This window comes from Equus asinus, chromosome 8 (genome assembly GCF_041296235.1).
Source record: "Equus asinus isolate D_3611 breed Donkey chromosome 8, EquAss-T2T_v2, whole genome shotgun sequence".
Lineage (NCBI taxonomy): Eukaryota > Metazoa > Chordata > Mammalia > Perissodactyla > Equidae > Equus > Equus asinus.
The window spans coordinates 36,000,941-36,021,353 of record NC_091797.1 but is presented as its reverse complement, the minus strand read 5'-3'; the positions used below and the strand labels follow the sequence as shown (position 1 = coordinate 36,021,353).

Below are 20,413 nucleotides of genomic sequence, written 5' to 3'. Positions count from 1 at the left end.
TGCATTTAATAATGTGCATATACATTTAGATACATCATGGATGTGTAATACTACTTACAAAGGAGTGGATATGGATCTCCATATACTGAAATGTCTTTTTGCATTAAAATATACACAATATATAATTTTATATAAATGGTATGATATCAGGCATGGCACAGGGGCATTAAGAGCCACAATTTTGGTGAATCTTTTGTTAGTTTGCTTATTTGGCTTTCTCCTGTTCTTCTTTACTGTTCCATATGTTTTTCTTCTTTTCCTACAACCTGTCCACTCATCCACCAGCCCCTCCTCATATAACGCATGTTCAGAATTCCTTTGCATATCCTTCTATACTTTTCCCCATGAATAGAAATATACACTTACAAATACACACTCCACTTACAAATACACACTCATATACATATATAGTGGCTGATATAATTATTACATTGCTTTTAATACCTGTATTGAATGTATAATATAAAAATATGAATTCAATGTTTTCCTGAAACTGTACATTTAGATAATTATCCATGTGTTTCATGACAAACAGTATTGCAGTAAGCATTCTATTCCATATATCTTTACCTACTATTATTTCACTTTCAGCAGATAAATTTCCAGACATGTGATTCCTGGCTGAAAATATATGCACTTTTAAAATTTTAATAAATATGGCCAAATTGCTTTCCATAGAGGCAGCTGTCATTCTCAAAAGCATATGAAAATAAATCCACAAACTTTCTACCAGCATTATATCTTAATGTACTTTTAATATTTGTCAATCTGATGTCTAAAAATATCACCACATTGAAGTTTGAATATACATTTCCTTGACAGGCAATGAGAAATTGAATCTCCTCTTCCATTTGTCTTTTTTTATTTCTTCTTGTGTTTTCAGTCATGGGCTCCAACTTACCTCAGCAAAACACAAACTGATGAGGAGTCTCATTGTCAGAGTCTGGTTTGGAGAATTCAGCATGTCTTGAGTATTTTATACTCTCCCATCAATTTCACATATGCTGTTTAATTTTATTTCTCAAAGCAATTTTTGTGGTTGATATAAAGGACATTAATCATAGTGAACAAAACAATTTGGATCCTAGCACGGAGCACATCTGCTCCAAGTAGGAAACCAATAGAGAAACACCACTTCAGAGGGGAATCAAGGTTCCCTTGGAAAGTCTGAATAATCTTAACCTTGAGAGGTATTTGACAAACGTTTTTTCTTGTCTTATTGAGGCCACAGGTCCAGACCACAATCTCATGGTTGGAAGCAAGATCATTTGTGGGCTGTAAGCGTTTGTATTGTTAATCATCCTGATAAGAGATTAAGCCTGGGCCAGAGAATAAGGCCTCCAAAAGTAGATGTTATATTAACATGATATTTCCACCTCCCTTGGTGTCCTGGGGTCTGAATGGCCTAAACTGAAAGATGTGAAAAAGTCATGAGCAGTTCTGGATGAGATGTGGTATATCCTTGGCCAGAAAAATTATCACGGGCAAGGAAATTGAAATACATGTGGGACAGTATGATAGAAAATACTTACCTGTAATATATTTACATCCCATTAAGCTAACCCTACGGTAGATTCTCCTATAAGCTACAACTCGATTTAAGTAGCACTGAGGGGAATTCTGGGATAGTCTGTTTCTTTGCTTATGAAAAACTAGTACACAGGACGGCAGTGACCTACCCCACAGCCAAGGTAGGGAAAGTGATGTCAATCTCTGCAGAGGATACTAAGAAAAGGGAGGCAGTCAGCATTCTCACAGAGAAGAATCATAAAGGCATGATGAGGACACTGGAGAGGGAGGACCATAGGAATTGATTCTTGAACACATCTCGTAAACTCTCAGAATGGATTATGGAACACTTCAGAGGAACTAACCTCAGGATCAAGTTTGGTAACCGCTAATATCATTGGGGGTTTGGTCACATATATACCCCCACTTTGCATCAGTAATTCCACTTGGAAAAGAAAGCGCACTATCCCACAAGTCCTTCATGTTGCTAGGATATTTCACAAGCCAGAGCCCAGTAAGGTTATCTAGTTATAATTCCCTAATCCCACCCTGGCATCACAGGCAACTTGCATCCAAGGAATCTTTAACAACAGTAACCTAACATGGGATTGTGCTCTGGACCTGTGGCCTCAAAAAGACAAGTAACAACCTAACTCGAAATATTGTTTTATTTCATATCTGCAAAGTTTCTTGAGGATTAGCAATTTCACTTTCATACAAAAGAGTTGGTATTAAATCAAGCCACATTTTACCAAGATAAATCATGGGTTTTTGTGGTTTCTATTAGAGATTTACAGAGTCCTGCCATTTAGTTTTTTCTTCCCTAGACGATAAGCTAGAAATAAATAATATCCAGGAGAGGTAGTATATCTTATTCATCTTTGTTTACCAAGTACATTGTAGCTGTTTCATAAGTGGTTAGTGAAAGAGTAAATAGAAATGAATAAATGGATGAACGAATGAACAAAAAATGATTATTTGATTTATAATCCTTGGCCTTGTGAAATATATTAAACAATATCAAACAGAAAGAAAATACCAGAGATCACATCAGTAGAGAAGATAGAAGGGAGTCGCTCCTCATTATTTGTGGATTTAGTATTTGTGAAATGACCTACTCTCTAAAATTTGTTTGTATCCCAAAAATCAATATTCACAGCACTTTCCCAGTCATGCATGGACATGAGCATGTTCAGACAGAAAAATTTGTCAGGTGATGGGCTTGTCCCCAGCTGAAGTTGAACAAAAGAAGCTCTGCCTTCTTGTTTGAGCTCTCATACTGTAAACAAGTGTCCTTTTCATGGCATATTCAGTGCCACGGTTTTGTAATTTGTTTTTTTTTTAATTTAGGTAATTTCAGTTTAAAATGGTCACCAAGTGTACTGCTGAACTGCTGCCTAATGTTCCCAAGTGGAAAAAGGCTGAGATGTGATTTACAGAGAAAGTCCATGTGTTAGATAAGCTTGTTTCAGTCATGAGTTATAGTCCCGTTGGCTGTGAGTTCAACATTAATAAGTGAACTACATATTAATTAAAGTATTTTTAAGCAGGAACACACTTAAAACAAGATTATGTATTGATCAGTTGACGAAATGTGATCTGGGGCTTCATGAAATCTAACCGTGAATTTCACCTGGAGCGAGAGGGAGAATTGAGTATTCTCCTCAGCATTCGTGACAACTTCATAGAAGGGACGTAACTATCCCAAATGAGAATTGGTTCTTTCTCACTTTAAAGATGAGAAATCTGAGCCTCCTGAAAGAGAAATGACTTGTACGAAGTTATAGAATAGATCAGTCATACAACCTGGATCAAAACCCTGGCCTAGCTCAGCGTTTTCATGTTCTATGTTCAATTCCTAAATGCAATAAGAAAAGAAGAAACACAAAAGGGAAAAGAGGAGGAGGAAAAGGTATCAGACAAACTTTTGGGGACTTTCCAATTTCAAAAAGAGGTGGGTTTTAGGCAATACTCCAGTTAGTGAATTGAAAATTTTATCTTCAGAGTAAAAGAAATAGCATATTCACTGTAACGATAGTTCTTCAGACCTGATGGGCTCTTCTGCTCCTGTCACAGACTCTGTACTAAAAGGATTTCCTCAAGCCCTCATTAGCGAACTCAGGCAAATTGCCGTAAATTTTTCCATGCTTTACATGAGTCTCTTTACTCCCACAGAGGAAAGCCTTATTTAAGGTCTGAGAGGAAATGCTCATGTTCAACACCAACAAAAGAGGTGGGCATTAGACACGCTTTCCATTATAAAGGTCATTACTGATTGTACAGAACCAAGAGAGTAGATCTTGTTCAGCCACTATGAATTGAAGAATGTGACATCTTAAGGACTTCTAGAACCCATAGCCTCGTAGCTGACATTTCAGAGACCAGGAGAGAAAACTTGGCCCCCACCAAGCCTGCTCTCTACACAGACAGGCAGCTGTGCTCCCTCTTCAGGGAAGTGCCTGGTCTGACAGAGCTCTTTGACCCAGAGAGAACAGTGTGGCTGCTGAGCTCCAGCCACCAATCTTCCTTGTTAGCCACCCCTGTGTGCATGGGTCTTTAGGGGGACAGTTTCCCTGAGGAGAAGAGACTCATGTCAATAACACTCTCCTTCCCAGGGTGACCATCTCAGAGCCTGGAGGCTCATGCACTGAAAAATAAACTGGAGGATGTTTTTGAAGATTCCATGGTCTCCCAGAGTCCCCAGCACCCTAGGCAGGATATGCTTCTGAAAAGGGGAATGGGAAAGAGAATATGGGGAGCTTCTCTACAAACCATTGTTCTCAGTTAGACTTTCTTACCAGTTTTCCTAAGACAAAAGCTGCATCCTACCTCTCATCCCACATAGCCACCTGATGCATCATTCCAGTCCTCTTTCCCATCGTTGATGAATGCCATCTACTTCCGCACTAGTGCCCAAGATAGTGGAGCTTAGTGTCTTGATCATGCCAAATAGATATGGATCGGAAAGTCAGAATGTAATTGATCACAGTGAGCCAGATTTTCCCTCTCATAGGTCAGAATTGCATCATATTATCCCTATTTTAAAAAAGAAAGAAGGAAACAAGTAAAGAGGAAGGAAGGAAGGAATGGAGCAAGGTAGGACAGAAGATGGAAGTAAAGAAGGAAGGGAGGAAGGGAGGGAGGAAAAAAAACCCCTGAAACTCAGGGAAGTAAGGGTATGATACTCCAAAGCTAAGCTAGAGCCACACCAACCAGAAGAATGGTTTGAAGTATACATCTTTCTGTCTAGAATCGAAGAATAAATGTTTGGAAGGATAGATGCTAAAAACATCCTTCATTAGCTGTGGAGGAGGGAGAGAGATCAAGGTAGGCACTTGGAGTATTTTATTTCTGAATTACACTCAGACACCTTCTCAGGGACAGTTGATGGCCAATGCACTGTTTGGTCTCTATCTTATATTTTTAAAGACTAGTGGTTTTCGTGTATATCTCCTGTGACTCAACTTTGTCTACAGGCTCACAAAGGAAGGTGACACAATCAATGGCTCTATCTCAGTGGTGTCTTAAAATTTATTTTTAAAAATCACTGATATATTTATCTGTTTTAAAATTAAATAATAAATGAAGATATAAACTGAAAAGTATTTTAGAATTCTCTAAAGTGAGCACAAAAGAGCTGATATATACACTTTCTTAAATACTAGCTCAAATTCTAGACATAAATATGATGGGGCAAGCAAGTATAAGCACAATCTCCTATTGGAGAATAGACAGGACAGGGAAAGGGAACACTGCTTATTTCACAGTAAAACAAATGAAAGCATAGGGAGTCTGGCTGACTCTCTGCCCTTCTCACTCCCCCCAACCCTGTTAAATAAAATGAATTCAGAATATCATGGATTTCTACAAGAAAAGTAAAAATAATATTTCATAACACCAATTCCAGGGTACAATGATAAAATTTAAATATATCCCCATCAGGTCTGTTGTTCCAATTCCAGCTACATGAGAAGAGATGTATTGTTCCTTGTAGAGAAGAGAACGCCAAGGGGCTGGTAACCTGAGCTCATCCAGGCAGCTGTATAAATTCCCTGAAATAACAACTGAAAGGAATGGTATTAAATACAGGTGAAATTGATGGAAGAAGATCTGGTGGTCAAGAAACAAGTGGGACTAAGTTTCAGTGCAGATTTTCATGTTTATACTAGTGAACTATACTTTCTCATTTATTCAGCCAATATAGAGAAATGGACAATATAAATTCTCACATTTCTTCTCCATTCATAGGGTTCTCTGTGTGAGCTAGCTCAGTGGATAGAGCTGAGTTTTGATTTCCTCACCATAAAAACACCTAGCTTCACCATTTTCATTTTCACAGCTATGCCACTCACTGACCGGCAGTGTCATAAAAGTTCACGGTTGGACACAGAAGGAATAGTATGCATGGAGGGAATGTAGAAACCCTCAGTTGCAAATCTATCCCTGCCACGTTGAGTCTGGCAGCATGCTGAGAACATAGACGTAGAAAAGGATACAGGATCTTATGAGACATGGATATTGAATCTAGAGTCCTAGTGGAAAGTTAAAGTCATTCACAAGAGAATTAAAGACAAGGCTGCAAGCCAGCAGGTGGACCTTGGAATCAGAAGGTTTCAGCTCTCACATTACCACACACACAAGGGTGACCTTCCACAAGCCCCCTCCTCTCTGGGCTGCAGTCCACTCATTTTAGACAAGGTTATTGGACCAGAATTTCCAGTTCCAGTTGCCACTCTGACAAACTGTGACTCCCTCTGAACACTAAGAATTCAGTACTAATTCGCTAACCTGAGACTACAACATATGGCTAAGGCGCCATAAATGAATAAAGAAGTATGGTTGCCATTGTAGAAAACCAAAGGCACTGAGGAAGGAGGGAGGCTAGATTCAATGCAAAATAAGGAAAGCAGCCAAAACAGACCCAAGCCGTTACCTAAATGTTAAATGTGCACTGGGAATTAATGACATTTACAGTTTACTAAGGAGTCTAAACACATGGGATGTACATGTTGGAATGGTTTTATGGTTACTGTCATAAACTATGCTCTCTTTACCCTCTCCCTTTCCACTGGATAATCAACTTTCCTAATTAACCTCAGAATCCCTAATTTGTGAGTCATTTTTAATTTCTTAAAGTGTTCTCTGGTTATTGACTGTTTACCTTTCCTTTGGTTCTATTAACGTATAATTTGCACACAAAGCCCTGTTTATTTTTAAGGGTAGAAGGGAGAGAGCCTGGTTAACCCTCACGGCCCGTCTTCTTCCCTGCCTCAACTCCTGGTATTGAGAAGGTGAGGAAGTAGACACACACCACGCTGGTAAGATTGCAATCTCTTCTTAGTTAGTGGTAACTTCTGTTCTAGATTTTGTGTGATTAATTTAACAGGAATGACCAGCTTCCCTAAGCCTTGGCCATACACTCAGCTTCATCTTGCAGTTGACTCCTAGCTGGTGGTTCATACTAAATTCCTGATACCCAAAACTCTTTGCCCGATGACCTAGTATGGCCCCTAATATCATCTTTCCTCCACAACCCTAAGCCTGGAGGCTGTAGCCACAGTTGGGTCCATCTCCATTCTCCTGGGAGTGCAGTAATTCAAGGAAGAATGGTCTGTCTCTTCTGCACCTGGAGGCCCCACCACTTCTTCTCTCCCGAGGCTCGTTCCTTTACTCTGTTAGTATGCTGCTTGTCTACAAGCCAAGTGGCTGAGTAAGCATCCAGCTAGGAAACCAAAAGTCAATCCACCTTTCTACTATAAGACCTGAGCTCTTTGTCCTATGCACCCCAATGTTTATTGCAGCACTGTTTACAATAGCCAAGACGTGGAAGCAACCTAAGTGTCCAGCAACAGACGAATGGATAAAGAAGATGTGGTACATATATACAATGGAATACTACTCAGCTGCAAAACAGAACAAAATCATTCCATTTGCAATAACATGGATGGACCTTGAGAGAATTATGTTAAGTGAAATAAGCCAGCGAGAGAAGGATAATCTGTGTATGACTCCACTCATATGAGGAATTTAAAATTATGGACTAAGAACAGTTTAGTGGATACCAGGGGAAAGGTGGGGTGGGGGGTGGGCACAAAGGGTGAAGTGGTGCACCTACAACATGACTGACAAACATTAATGTACAACTGAAATTTCACAAGATTGTAACCTATCAATAACTCAATAAAAAAATAAATAAATAAAAAGACGAGCTCTTTGAAGTCAGGAGCTCTATGTTATTAGCGGTTTTATTCTCAAAGTCTAGGATACTTACTGCAAGAAAGAGCAATAAAAATTGGGAACAGAAGAGAACGGAGAGGTAGTCCTGTTTCTTCTAATCTAACACATCTCAGCTATCCTTCTTGGGGAAGAAAATATTCTTTCAGAAAGTTTAAATTTAGAATGAGCTCTGGGTAAATAGGAAAAATCATGCCAGTGAACTTAAAATTATGCTTTTATAGACAGACGCTGTCAAACAGATTTTGCAGGATCTGCAAAGGAATAGTAAGTGAAGGAATTGATACAATATGTTACCAGGAGTCATTGTGCCTTAAGCAGGAGAGTGATGGAATGAAAGTTGTGCCCAGGAAAATCCATCTGGAGGAGAACTCAGGACACTTTGGAGGAGTTAGAAACTGGAAAACAATTTGGAAGTAGCTTCAATGCTGTATCTATTAATTATTCCATGTGACATTCAGTTTTTATCACTCTGTCTTCCAGGAAGCATCTTAGGCTTTGAGAATACAAGCATGAATAACACAGAGGTCCCCCCTTCAAGGAGCTCAGGTCACCTGGTAGAAAGATAGACGTAGACAAACATAACATGAAGCCTTTTGGCGTCATTAACACGGACTACTCAAAGTGCTTTAAGGAGGCCACCAAGGATGAAGGATTTGACTATTGAGAAAAAGAGAAAGATTTCACAGAAGTCAAATTCAACATGAGTCTTGATGGATAAGAAGAAGTTGTTAGGTAGCAATGAATAGAGTATTTGCAAAGGCATGGAGTCATGAAATGAAAACTATGAGGAATTCCATATAGCCACATTACCAGAGCGTGATAGGGGATGATGCATAAGACTGAAAGGGCGGGTGGGGTCCAAATTATGAAGGATCTTACATACTCTACTAAGGAGTTTGGATCTGGTCATCTAGACAGCCTGGTTTATAGAAACAGCAGAGGTCTCAAAATCCCAAATACCTGAATTTGAGTCATGGTTCCACCTCACTACATACTCTGAGTCTCAATTCTTCATGGGTGCCTGGAAGATAATAACATCTACTTTGCAAAGTTTTTGTAAAGAATAGATAATACACGTGAAATCTAATTTAAATATATTTATAACATAACTACTGTGAAGTTCCAGAAATCCCAATGAATTTTAAATATTATTTTTCAGAAATATGGAATCAATAGAGAATTTTAAGTGTAGAAATATCACCAAAAATTGGAAGAATTATAATTGAGTATAGTTGTGACTGTTCAGGGAGCTATTGCATTAGTCAAGGTGAATGATGATCAGGATTTATTTTAAATAATGGCAACAGGAACAGAAAAGAAGGACCCAATGAGCAAATTTTCTAGGGTAAAATCAGAAGAATTTTTCAAATGATTGATGTGGCCCAGGGAAAGAGAGAGGGGGAGAGGAGGTCATAGAACATGAATACATCTTTCTAGCATCGCGAACTTGATGAGTGACGGCATCATGAACAAAGAAGACGAACCTGAGGACCTGGACCTGGATGGTGATGGGAAAATAGAAAGTAAGGGGGAATAATTAAAATATTTCTTTTTATGGTTTGAAATGTGCATTCCTCTGTTGTTTTGTTTGTGTAAATACAGGCTTGAAAATAAAATCACCCGTAAGTAAACACTCCAATATAACAATATTTATCACTGAATGGGAAAAATTCAAGTGATTCTTATTTTCTTCTTAATGCTTCAGTTTTTCTAGGTTTTCTCAAGTAACAATTTATTTCTGACATGAAAATGAAATAAATATTTTAATATAAAAATAAAACAATCTCTTCTTTTTTCTTTTACTTTCACTTTTATTCACCCCAAGCTAATACTCGCTGCCAATCTTCCTCTTTTCGTATGTCAGCTGCCACCACAGCATGCCACTGACAGACAAGTCATGTAGGTCCACACCCAGGAACTGAACCCAGGCCACCAAAGTGGAGCATGCCAAACTTAACCACTAGGGCACCAGGGTTGTCCCTAAAACTATCTCTTATGATGTTAAAAGTGCTTCTACTATAAAATATTTGGTGACAGAAAAACGTATATTTAAAAAGTTACTGGTAATTTGATATCTTGGGAATATATGCCAGACCATGTTGAATACTAGATTTGGCACCATACATTTTATTTATGTTATATTATGTCAAAACAATTTCTCATGTATTTTAGTGTGTAACGTATTAACTTAATTCCTAATGATGAATATATTCAATATTTCCATTTTTAGAGACACTTCAAAGAAAAAAACCGCAAGAATTGGAAATTTATGTAAAACTCAAGTCTTGATCCTCATCTTCATCAGTATTAACTTTAACTATGCAAGCCTGACTATTGCCTGAGCCTTACTTTTCTGATCAGTTTGGGTTGAAACACATATCAATGACAGCTGTTTTCCTTTCAAACATCCAATCCATCCCAAAATTCCCTCCTGAATATCCAAACCTGAATTCACTTTTCACTCTCAATGAATTCCCCTCCTTACCCTACATTAAGCAAAATCTCTCCTATTCTGACAATGATACTGAGAATCAAGAAGTACCCATGAAGTGTCTCTAACAAGTCCTATGCTAGAACCTGTACAAACGGAAACACACTCACTCTATCCCCACCATCTGATATCTCCTGGCATTCAGTTACATCTTCTCAGGAGATATTTTTATTTTTAAATTTCAGAACCAAAGCTACAACCGAGAAACACTTTGCAATCTTCCTCTGTATGTCAGTAGACTTATATGTATCACACACCCATTTCACTACAATATCATCATTCAAGGATCTTGGCTTTGCGCAAGGATCTCAATTTTAACCAACTACCAGGTGCTGGCCTTAGGTCTCTCTTCTATGAACAACGTTGCCTATAACATTGAAATTGCTTGTGAAATGGATTGTCAAAACTCCTCAAGGAATTTTTACAAAAGGAGGGTAAAGATTGGATCCATTCTTCAAGATATTAAGACCCAAAATAAAATAATATTAATTAAAATGCAGCTTGTTCAATTGAAAAAATGGAAGAATAGACCATTCATTTGTGGGAACTTGGAATTTTATAGAGATGGTATCATACATACAATGAATAGTTAGTCTGTCTGTCTACACAGAGACCAGGTAAAGCCAATTCTGGATGATTATCTCACACCATGCAAACATGAACTCTATAAGAATAGTTCTAGATAGCAAATATAAAACTCTAACTCTAATAAACAGGACCAGTTATATAATTTGTGGGGCTCAGAGAAAAATGAAAAAGCAGGATCTCTTGTTCAATATGATTAAGAATTCCAGGATGGTGAAAGCAAAGCAGTAAATAAAGCATGGGGCCCTGGGCATGGAGCCCAGTGGGACCGCCTATGCCACAAGCCCATGAAGCTTGCCTTGTAATAAAAGAATACCTTAAATAATTTTATTTTGACTTGAAGATAGAAATAACTTATAGACAAGACTTTGGAGAAACAAAACATAGAGAGGAAAATCAGGTCATGATTTCATCAAAATGGCAGAGTGCTAGACAACTGAGGAAACTGTAGATAAAACTGAGACAGGCGATATTTTGAAAGAATGGAAAGTACATTGCAGTTTTCTCTAGAACTAAAGAGCCTCAATTTGAATTTTAGTTCACAATTTATTGCAAACAGGGAAATTTAATGGTAACTATAGTTCATAATATGATATTGAATACTTGAAAGTTGCTGAGAGTATCTTAAGCATTCTCACCACACATACACAAAAAACAGTCTACCGTGTGAGATGACAGATGTGTTAATAGTCTAGATGGCGGTAATCATTCCACAGTGTAAACGTAAATCAAAACTCACATTCAACACTTAAATATATATATAGATATTTTTCACTTATTCCTCAATAAACTTTGGGGAAGAAAACAGCCAAATTTACTTAAGTCCTTTGAGCCTCAGTTTTCTTGTGGCAAAGTAGGAATGATCTTAGTACTTCCTTCACTGGGTCTTTGAAAGAATTAAATGAGCTAATACACGTAAAAAGAAGCTCAAAGAATAACTTATACAATGAGCACACAATAAATGTTATTTATTTCTATTGTATTCATATTATATAACAAAGAATTATTAACATAATGAATATATAATCCTTCAAAACAATAAGAATGGACCTCAATAGAAAGATGGATAAAGTATATGGCATTTATAACAGCTATTAGAAAGCTTGAACAAATGTCAGATCACATATTGATATTCCTTGGATGAAGCAGACAGAATAGTTTTTCCCTAAAGGATACAGCAAGAAGGGTGGATACACCTTGGAGAGTTCAGCCTCATTCTCCCAGTGAGCTTTGGGATCCTCAAATTAAAGAAAATAATTTAGTGTTATTACCAAGAATGAACTGTCAGATGCAGAAGGCACAAAAGCAATGCTACTTCTCTCTAGTCGCCTTTCGTTGTTTTCCGTAGAACCACAGTAATAAATGAGCAGAATATTAAAGATAATCATCTTTCTGTACAGATTGTTGGGTTGTGATTGGCCCCCGTTCCTTAATTGTCATGGACAAATTTCCTCACATTTTATACAGAGTTATCCAGGGAAGTCCCCACAAGGAAAATGTGTATCCATGCCATGCCTCTGTCCCAGGAAATAAAAGATAATTTAACTAAGAAAACATCTTAGGCCATTGAGACTTGTGCTGTCCTCGGTTCTGAAACAAAGGGAGAAACAGTATGGAAAGAAAATGGGAACAATGAAAAGAATGAAACCTAGATAGGAATTCCCCAAGGGGGATTCCCTCATGTTGCAGGTATGGAAATACATCCTGTTTATTCTTACAACAATCCTTCTCGGACCCAGGGGACACACTCTCTCAGGATTTGTATGTCTAGTGATTTGTGGCTCATAAAATGCAGGCAGAATTTCAGAATGAGAGGAAGAGGTTTGTGAAGATGAAGAGTTTATGCTGCACTCTCAATATGAACTATCATTTCAAATATTTTTCTACCATTTATAATCACTGGGAACGTAAACCTGAAAAGCTTTATTAGCTGTGAATATGAACACTCAATCAGGTAAGAGAATGACATAGGAGACAGGCTAAACAGTTGCCCGTATTTTCTGTCTGCTTGCTAGTACTAAAGTTTAACACCCAGCATGCAGAGCTGGTTTCCATGTCTCCTGATGGACTCCTAGCTGTTTTTGTAAATTATGATTGCTCTTTACTTCCTACAATTTTATCGCCATATCTCATTCTCAATTCACCATACTTGGTTCTCTAGATAGTTTCCAAAGTAAATATGTAATCTCTAAATATTGAAATTGCATAAAACAAATCATTTAGCGCAGATAAATCTGATTGCTAATTTTCTTTAAATGTTAGGAAAAGTTTTTTGCCCAAACGAATATTTTCGTTTATTTTTTTGTTGAGGTCCTATGGGCTTATAAGATTGTGTAAACTTCAGGTGTAGTTTATTATATTTCGGTTTCTGTATAGAATGCAGTGTATTCACCACCAATAGCCGAGTTGTTTCCCTCACCATACATATGTGCCCCTTCAACCTTTTTGCCCTCCACTTCTCCTCTGGTAACCTCCAATCTGTTCTCCTACCTATGTGTTTGTAAATCCCAAGGTAACTTACAAGACAATTTTATTTTGTGAATCAGAGGATAAAAAATGATATTTGGCATATCGTTTGTATCTTAAACAGGAGTGGAAATTTTAACAATATAAAAAGCATACATGACTATCAAAGGAAGCCACTCTGAATTTCTTCAAGCCAGCCTTTCATGGAGACATAGTAAAGCTTAGATAATTCTTCAAAATGTCCTCCAAGTATAAAGCCTAGAATCCCATTGCCTCTCTAGAATTGTTCCCTAGTTAAATGACTCTTTTACTCTAGTCATGCAAAATCTTTTTCTTCTCCTCTCAGGGATTTTTCAGGCTTCGACTGATTCCCCTCCTACGGGAAGCACTCCAATGTCTGCATTCATGTCAGGTTTCCTTATAGTTCTTATTACTCTCTCCCTGTTTTTCTTAAGTAAAAGCCCTTCAGCTGGTTTCTTACTAGATCAAGAGACAACAGTGTGCTCCAGTAGTTAAAAACTTGCCTCTGTTGGAGCTGACTTAGGAAGATGATAGAAAAGTTGTATCAGAAGGTAGATGTTCACAAGTCAGAGAGATGGTATCCTGAAAACATGCTCTGAATTCCTGGGAGAAAGAAAATATTAATGATTAATTTAATGTAAAAAATAGTTGAGTCACATTGCATAACCAACGTGTAACCTTAATATTTAATAGTCTAGTAGTCCAAACGCTTACAACCTCTGAGGTTGGGATTATGTACAACAATGTTCTCCCTCAAAATATTTTTCCCGAGGTGGGAAAATCCTACGTTGAGAAGACTCTGATTCCTATCAGAGAGAGCATTTCATATATCATTGTGTCTTTTTTTAAGTGATGCTGAACCAGACCTCAGTCACTGAATTTCTGCTCCTGGGAATAACAGACATCCAAGTACTGCAGCCTTTTTTCTTCGTGGTTTTCCTGGCAGTTTATTTTGTCAATGTGGCTGGGAATGGAGCCATCCTGATGGTTGTCATCTCTGATCCAAGACTCCATTCCCCTATGTATTTCTTCTTGGGAAATCTATCATGTCTAGATATCTGCTACTCCACAGTGACACTGCCAAAGATGTTGCAGAACTTCCTCTCTACACACAAAGCAATTTCTTTCTTGGGGTGCATCAGCCAGCTTCACTTCTTCCACTTTCTGGGCAGCACTGAGGCCATGTTGTTGGGTGTAATGGCCTTTGACCGCTTTGTGGCTATCTGTAAACCACTTCGTTACCCTCTTATCATGAATCATCAGCTCTGTACCCAGATGGCTATCACTATCTGGACCATTGGTTTTTTCCATGCCCTGTTTCACTCCATAATGACCTCTCGCTTGAACTTTTGTGGTTCCAACCATATTCACCACTTCTTCTGTGATGTTAAGCCATTATTGGAATTGGCCTGTGGGAACATTGAGCTCAACCAGTGGTTGCTCAATACTGTCACAGCGACACTTGGCATGGGCCCATTCTTTCTAACACTTCTCTCCTATTTCTACATTATCATCTATCTTTTCTTCAAGACCCATTCTTGCAGCCTGCTTCACAAAGCACTGTCCACTTGTGCCTCCCACTTCATGGTAGTTATTCTTTTCTATGCTCCTGTTGTCTTTACCTATATTCGTCCTGCTTCAAGGAGCTCCATGGACCAGGACCGGGTCATTGCCATCATGTACAGTGTCGTCACTCCGGTACTAAACCCACTGATCTATACTTTGAGGAACAAGGAAGTAAAGGGGGCCTTGAGGAGAGTGATCAGAATGAGGCTCTAACTTGAAGAAATCTAGAGAACTCTTCTGACCCATAAATGACCACGCAATGAGAAAGTAGGGGTGTAAAATTGTACTGCTTCTCAAATTCTTTGCAATGTGTATAAAAGAAGGAACTGACTAAAGGACAAATAAGTGGGAAAGTCTAGTCCAGTTGTGTTAAACAATGCATTCCTAGGTAATTAGCTGAAAATGAACAAACGGGACACTAGCCATGGGATCCTAATGTTAAATCTGTTTTTAGAATATTGGTCGATACAACTGATTTGTTATGTATTCTTATGTGTTCTTGAATGAAATCAGGTAAAGAAATATGTCTATGTTACTGACATATTTGGGTAGCTGCATAATAGTCAGGCCTGTTTGTGTGGTTCCCTTAAGTTAACATTTTAATGCGAGGGATGAAGTTATTATGCTATTATATATTAAAGTTTTGAATTAAGGGCTATGCTTATTTAATTGGAAAAATAAAACATAACTCACATAGGAGTTAAAGGAATTTTTTAAGCAATATGTCATGATTTCTTTTTCTCCAAGCGGGAAGACATGTAAGTAATTAAAACAAATAGTATTGGAATCATTAATTGAGATAAAATAAACAATGGTTTATCTAACGAGTTTTAGAACCTCTATCTCCAGAGATATTTTATAAGTCAACTGGATAAACTGTCAAGGATTACTGTAAAATATTGTTAAAAGAGGAGGCAGATTGAAAAAAGATCTCAGAAATTGCTTTCTAGCCCATTAGTGTGTTATTTTCACATCAGTCTTTGGTCATGGAAAATGATGAATTTCAAAAGTCTTCCTATTTTTTAATTTTGTTTTTCTACTTCTATGCTTATTTTCACAGAGTGTAATGTGATGTAACATGATGTAATACCAGTGAAATGTAAATAATTCATCACAATTTTGTCTTTTTTCCTTACTTGTCACCATACTCGTACTAAGTGAAAGCTATTAAATCATAATTGCTGAGGTAGTTTTGGAGCTAATGGACAAGAGGCACTATGTTCCTTATTTTCTAAGTTCCTAGAAATGGCTGCTGGGCCTGAAAGGGCAGTAGGTGCCAGCACATAACTATCTAGAGGTAGAGAGAGACAAGACTGTGAAAGCATATTTTGAGCTCATAGACTGACTGTTAAGTCTCTGCATTCACTCTTGTAAACCCAAACAAGATGGTTCTGACCTCACTTCCATGCTTCTCCTATCTCCAACTCCACCTTCTTTGGTCCTTCAGTACAGATTTGTTTATAAAAGTATATATGTATGGAGAAGGCATCTTCTACCATGAACTATCTCAAACCAGTATTTTTCTTGATTACCATTTTTTTACATAATCCAAGTTGTGTGGATCCTGTGAACTATAGAGGAGCACATGGGTTTCTGGTTATTTCTTGCTTTATAACACCTTAGCATACCAAATGTAGAAACTTCAAACACTTACTTGATTACATTGCATTATTCTCTTGGCCAGAAATAGGGTATAACACAGCAGGGAAGGGTTGACTCTGCTTGATAATGTCTCAGGCCTCAGATGGGATGACCTGAACGGCTGGGCATGGAATAGCAAGGAGATGGGAAAGCCTCTTTCTATTTCTCTTTCTTCAGTTTCTCCACATGGCTGTCATGTGCTTTCATCAGAGATGCCTCAAGGTAGACTTTTAACCTGGGGAACACAGGCCAAGGCAAAAGCTACCAGTCATCTCACAGACAAACCCAAGGACCAGTATTAACATCACTTTACCATACACTATTGGTCAAAATAGTCACAGAGCAACCAAACTTCATAGAAAGAGGAAAAATTCTCTACCTGTCACTGGAAGAAGCGTCAAAGATTTTGTGAACATCCTTAATCCACGACAGTCCCAACTCTGACTAATAATAATTTACATTGTTCTCACATACAAAGTGCACTTACTCTCCCTCCAAATAATCCTAAAATATCATCCCATAATAGCATAAGTTCAGAGTCTAGGTCTTTTTATCCGAATCATGCCAAAGTACAGATGGGGCTTCTTGGGTTTGGTTCCACAAGTATTTTTTTTTTTATGTACAGAACTTTGAACTAAAGAATCAAGTTATCTGCCCATCACACACTCAACACATAATGGTAAGGTAGTATAGGATGACCACAACAGACAATCTCATTCCAAAAGGGAAGATGTGAGGCACATAACAGTATGTCGCAGCTGTGAAATCCAAATGGGGACATTATTCTAACTCTGTCCCCTACAGTCCAGGATGATGAAATGGAAAATGATAATGCCAATGAAATCCTTTTTAAAATATTTTACAGTCTTATGATTCTCATTGTGGTTTACTCAGTTAGACAAATGTCATACTCAAAAATCTCTATGAGGCAGGGCTTTCTCTGGCTAGGACTAAGAGTCATGTTATTGTGACACAACAACCTTAAAATTCCTAGAAACAGTTTCATCTGGTTCAAAGTATCTACAAGGCATGTCCTTAAGATTCTTAGGGGCTTTCTACCCCAGCATAGAGAGTCTAGGAAGTCTGACCTTATGATTTTTAGAAGCTGTTCCAAGATTCCCCTTTATCTTAGGATCTTACACCCACATCTTTGAGATCTTTACCTAAAGCCATAATTTACTCACAATATAAGAGCAAATAATGATTTACGTTATTTTAACCTGCCATTCAACTAACCCTACAGCATATTCTTCTCTCAGCTGCAACTTGATTTAAGTTGCACTAGGGGAAATTCTGGGATGGGTTGTTGGCCTGCTTATGAAAAGCAAGTACAGGGGACAGCAGTTGCCTTTCCCACAGCCAGGGTAGGGAGAGCAATGTCAATCTCTGCAGAAGATCCTAAGAAAAGGAGACACTCAGAGTTCTCACAGAGCAGGATCATGAAGGCACAATGAACACACTGGGGAGGAAGGGCCAGAGCCTCTCATTCTGGAACATACCTTGCAAACTCTCAAAATTGACTAAGGGACACTTCAGAGGGGCTAACTTCAAGCTCAAGTTTGGTAACCATTTATATGATTTTGGGTTTGGTCACATATATAACCCCACGTTGCATCAGTAATTCAATCTGGAAAAGAAAGCAACAATTCCCATGGGTCCCCCATTTTGTTGGATATTTCACAAGCCGTAGACCAGTAATGTTATCTGATTATTAGTTGCTCACAACTCACCCTAGCATCTTAGGCAGTTGTTTCCAAGAAATCTTTAACAATATCTCATGAACCTAACTCAAAATATTGTTTTATTCCATATCTTCCAAAGCTTCTTGAGAATTGTCAATTCATTTTCACCAAAAGATATAGTATTCAGTCCAGCAAGCAAGATTTCAGCAAGATAAATCACAGCTTTTTGTGGTTTCTATTAGAGATTGACATGTCCTGACATTCAGCTTTTTTCTTCAGTAGACTACAAGCTAGAAATAAATAATATACAGGGCAGGTGGTATATCTTATTCATCTTTGTTTCCCAAGTACTTTGTAGCTGTTTCATAAATGGTTACAGAAAGAATGAATAGAAATGCAAGAATGGATGAATGAATGAACAAAAATAGTCACTTGATTCGTAATCCTCGGCCTTCTGAAAATGTGTTAAATTATGTCAAGTGTAAGAACACTGAAGATTGAAACAGTAGAAAAGATTAGAAGAGAGTAGATAGATCCTCATTATTTGTGGATTCAGTATTTGCAAAATTACCTAATTTCTACAATTTCTTTGTAACTCTAAAATCAATCCTCGTAGCACTTTTCCAGTCATGCACAGATGGCAAAAAAATTTGAGTCATGTGATGGGTGTGTTCTCAGCTGATGCTGAACAAAATGAAGCTCTGCCCTCTTGTTTCAGCTCTCATACTGTAAACAAGTGTCCTTTTCATAGCATATTTAGTGCCACACTTTCCACAATTTGGATTTTTTTTTGGTGATTTCATTGTTTAAAATGGTGTCCAAGTGTAGTACTGAAGTGTTATCTAATGTTCCTAAATGCAAAAAGGCTGACATGTGCTTTACACACACCTGTGTGTTAGTTACGATTTTTTTTCAGTCACTACTTATAGTGCTGTTGACTGTTCAACATTAATAAATGAATATATATAGTAAATAAAGTATCCTTAGACAGAAATACAATTAAAACTAGATTATATGTTCATCAGTTAACAAAAACGTGACCAGACTCTCAGCAGAAACTAACCCTGAATTTCACCTGGAACAAGAGGGAGAATTCAGTATTCGTCATTTCAGTGTTCATGGCAACTTCACAGAAAAATCATAACTACCACAAATAACAAGAATTGGCTCTTTCTCACTTTAAAGGTGAGAAATCTGAGTCTCATGAAAGTGAAATGACTTGTACAAAGTTATAAAGCAGATCAGTCATACAACGAGGATTAAAATCCTGGCCTAGTTCAGGGCTTTCATGCTATATGTTCAATCCCAGGGACAAATAAGAAAAAAAGAAACAAAAGGGGAAAGAGGAGAAGGACACAGCATCGGACAGGCTTTTGTCGAGTTTCCATCTCAAAAAGAGTTGGTCTAGAAGCAGCACTCCAGTTAGTGAACTGAAAGTATTATCTTCGGAGTAAAAAGACCCAACGTATTCACTGTAATGATGGTTCTTCAGACTTGAGGGCTCTTCCTCTCTTATCACAGACTCTGTACTGGAAACATTTCCTCAAGCCCTCATTAGTGAACTCAGAAAAATTGCTGAAACCTTTTCCATGCTTTACCTGACTCTCTTTACTCCCAAAGAGGAAGGCCTTTCTTAAAGTTAGAGGGAATGTTTGTGTTCAACAACAGCAAAAGAAGTGGGCATTAGACATACTTTGCAGTCAAAAGATCATTACTGATTTGACAGAAACCTCTGTCAGGGCTGATCTCGTTCAGTGGTTATGGACTGAAGAATATGACATCTTAAAGACTTCTGGAAGCCACAACCTCTGAGCTGAACTTTGAAAAAGCAGGAGAGAAAACCTGGCCCCCACCAACCTGCTCCCTACACAGACAGGCAGAAATGGTCCCTCTTCTGAGAAATGCCTGCCTGGCAGGGTTCTTTGATCCCCAGGGAGTAATTTGGCTGCTGCACCCCTGGCACCAATCATCTCTGTGAGTCATCCCTATATACGTGAGTCCAAGGGGGGACAATTCCCCTGAGAAGAAGAGACTCATACCAAGAAAACTGCTCTTCCCAGGGCCACCATCTCAGAGCCTGGAGGCTCAAGGCTGAAAAATAACTGGAGGATGATTCTGGACATTCCCTGGTCTCCTGGAGTCCCTGAAACCCTAGGCGGGATATGCTTCTGAAAGAGGGAATAAGAGAAGAGGACATAGGGAGCTTCCCTCCAAA

The 20,413-nt window shown here is 38.1% G+C and overlaps 1 protein-coding gene across 1 annotated transcript; it reads left to right on the top strand.

The window, feature by feature from the left end:
- Positions 1-14,161: 14,161 nt before the first annotated feature.
- On the top strand, positions 14,162-15,088 carry OR12D2 (olfactory receptor family 12 subfamily D member 2). The gene has a single exon (XM_014867956.3). The coding sequence runs from the start codon at positions 14,162-14,164 to the stop codon at positions 15,086-15,088; it is 927 nt and encodes a 308-aa protein (XP_014723442.3).
- Positions 15,089-20,413: the final 5,325 nt, after the last annotated feature.

What these genes read in the sequence shown, in the direction of transcription:
- OR12D2 (XM_014867956.3), top strand. Translation starts at nt 14,162, where the DNA reads ATGCTGAACCAGACCTCAGTCACTGAATTTCTGCTCCTGGGAATAACA.